This window comes from Hippopotamus amphibius, chromosome 1, assembly GCF_030028045.1.
Source record: "Hippopotamus amphibius kiboko isolate mHipAmp2 chromosome 1, mHipAmp2.hap2, whole genome shotgun sequence".
Taxonomy (NCBI): domain Eukaryota; kingdom Metazoa; phylum Chordata; class Mammalia; order Artiodactyla; family Hippopotamidae; genus Hippopotamus; species Hippopotamus amphibius.
This window is the reverse complement of record NC_080186.1, coordinates 59,590,792-59,592,608: the sequence shown is the minus strand read 5'-3', so window position 1 is coordinate 59,592,608 and position 1,817 is coordinate 59,590,792. Positions and strand designations below refer to the sequence as shown.

Here is a 1,817-nt window from a genome sequence, read left to right as displayed (position 1 = left end):
GTTGCCAATTTAGTGCAAGAGGCAAAACAATAAAGCTTCAAGAAGATAACATCTATCTTCATGACCTTGGGGTAGGGAAAGATTTCTTAATCAGGATATAAAAAGACTATCTACAAAGGGAAAGATTAATATAGACTAACCCCAAAAAAAAACTTTCATTCATCAAAAGTCACCATTAACTCTTTTACCAAGGACCAGCCAACATGGGCCGCATTCACACCAAAACCGTGAAGAAGGTGGCCCGGGTCATCACTGAGAAGGACTACACTTGCCTGGGTAATGACTTCCATACCAACAAGTGCGTGTGCGACGAGACTGCCATTATTCCCAGCAAGAAGCTCCGCAGCAAGATTGCAGGCTGTGTCACACATCTGACGAAATGGATGCGGAGAGGCCCAATGAGAGGTATCTCCATCAAGCTGCAGGAGGAGAAGAGAGGGAGGAGAGATAATTACATGCCTAAGGTCTCAGCCCTGGGTCAGGAAATCACTGAACTAGATCCAGACACTAAGGAAATGCTGAAGCTCTTGGACTTTGGCAGTCTGTCCAAACTGCAGGTCACTCAGCCTACAGTTGGGATGAATTTCTGAACACCACGTGGAGCCATTTGAATCTTTCTGCTGTGCTATAATATTTTCAATAAACCTTGGACAAAAAAAAAAGTCACCATTAAGAAAGTAAAAGGCAAGTCATGTAGTAAAAAAAGGTATATAGATATATATAGATATATATCAGATATAACTGGCAAAGTGTTCATATTTAGAATATATAAGGAATTCCTATAAATCAATAAGAAAAAGGAAATAGCCAATAGAAAAATAGGCAAGAGAATTGAATAGGCACCTCAAAAAAGGGGACATCCAAATGGACAATAAACAAATGAAAAAAGTACTCATTTGTTTCATTATTCATGAGAAATGCAAATTAAAACCAGTGTGAAATATGTGTAAACACCCAGAAGAATAAGTAAAATGTAAAAGATTGATTATATAAAGTTTTGGCAAGGATGTGGAACAATGGGAATGCTCACCACTACTATGTAACTCTAAATTGGTACAACCATTTTAGAAACCTTTTTAACATTATCTGCTAAAGCTGAATGTAGGCACACCTGGTGACTTTGCAGTTCTACCCCTAGGTATGTACTAAACAGAAACGCCTGCACATATGCACCATGAAACATGTTTATGAATGTTCTGAGCCAAAAATTAGAAACAATCCATATGTCCATCATTAGCAGAAGGAATAAATAAATAAATTTGCTATATTTACAGAGAGGAATACAACAAAGCAATAAAAATGAACAAATATCAGATATGGTGAAACAGCATGGATGAGTCTTACATCAATAATAGTGAGTGAAAAAACCCTATCACAAAATAGTATGGACTCTTGGGTTTCCACTTACATAAAGTTTAAAACCAGGAAAAACTAAACCATAGAGCTAACATTTGGGATAGTGGTTACCTTAGGGGAGGAATGAAGGGTTAATGACTGGGATAGAGCACAAGATGGGTTTCTGGGAAGCTGGAGTTATTCTGTTTCTTGAATGGAATGTTAATTACATGGTTATTGTTTTGTGATGATTCTCTGAGCTTACATTTATACTTTGCTCACTTTACCATATAAATTATACTTCAATTAAAAACAAAAACATTAGCAACAGAGGTAGGTCCTTCCAAACTTTAATTCCAAGTAACTTGTAAGATTACACCATTAGGACATATATTGTTCAGCTTCTAGACATTTTCTTCATTCATGTCAAGAGAGGAACTGAGAATCAGGAAGAATCTGGTTAATTAACGCCAATACTGCTT

The 1,817-nt window shown here is 36.8% G+C and overlaps 1 protein-coding gene across 1 annotated transcript; it reads left to right on the top strand.

Moving 5' to 3' along the window:
- The first annotated feature begins 203 nt into the window (after nt 1–203).
- LOC130837347 (40S ribosomal protein S17-like) lies at nt 204–590 on the top strand. The gene has a single exon (XM_057710208.1). The coding sequence runs from the start codon at nt 204–206 to the stop codon at nt 588–590; it is 387 nt and encodes a 128-aa protein (XP_057566191.1).
- Nucleotides 591–1,817: the final 1,227 nt, after the last annotated feature.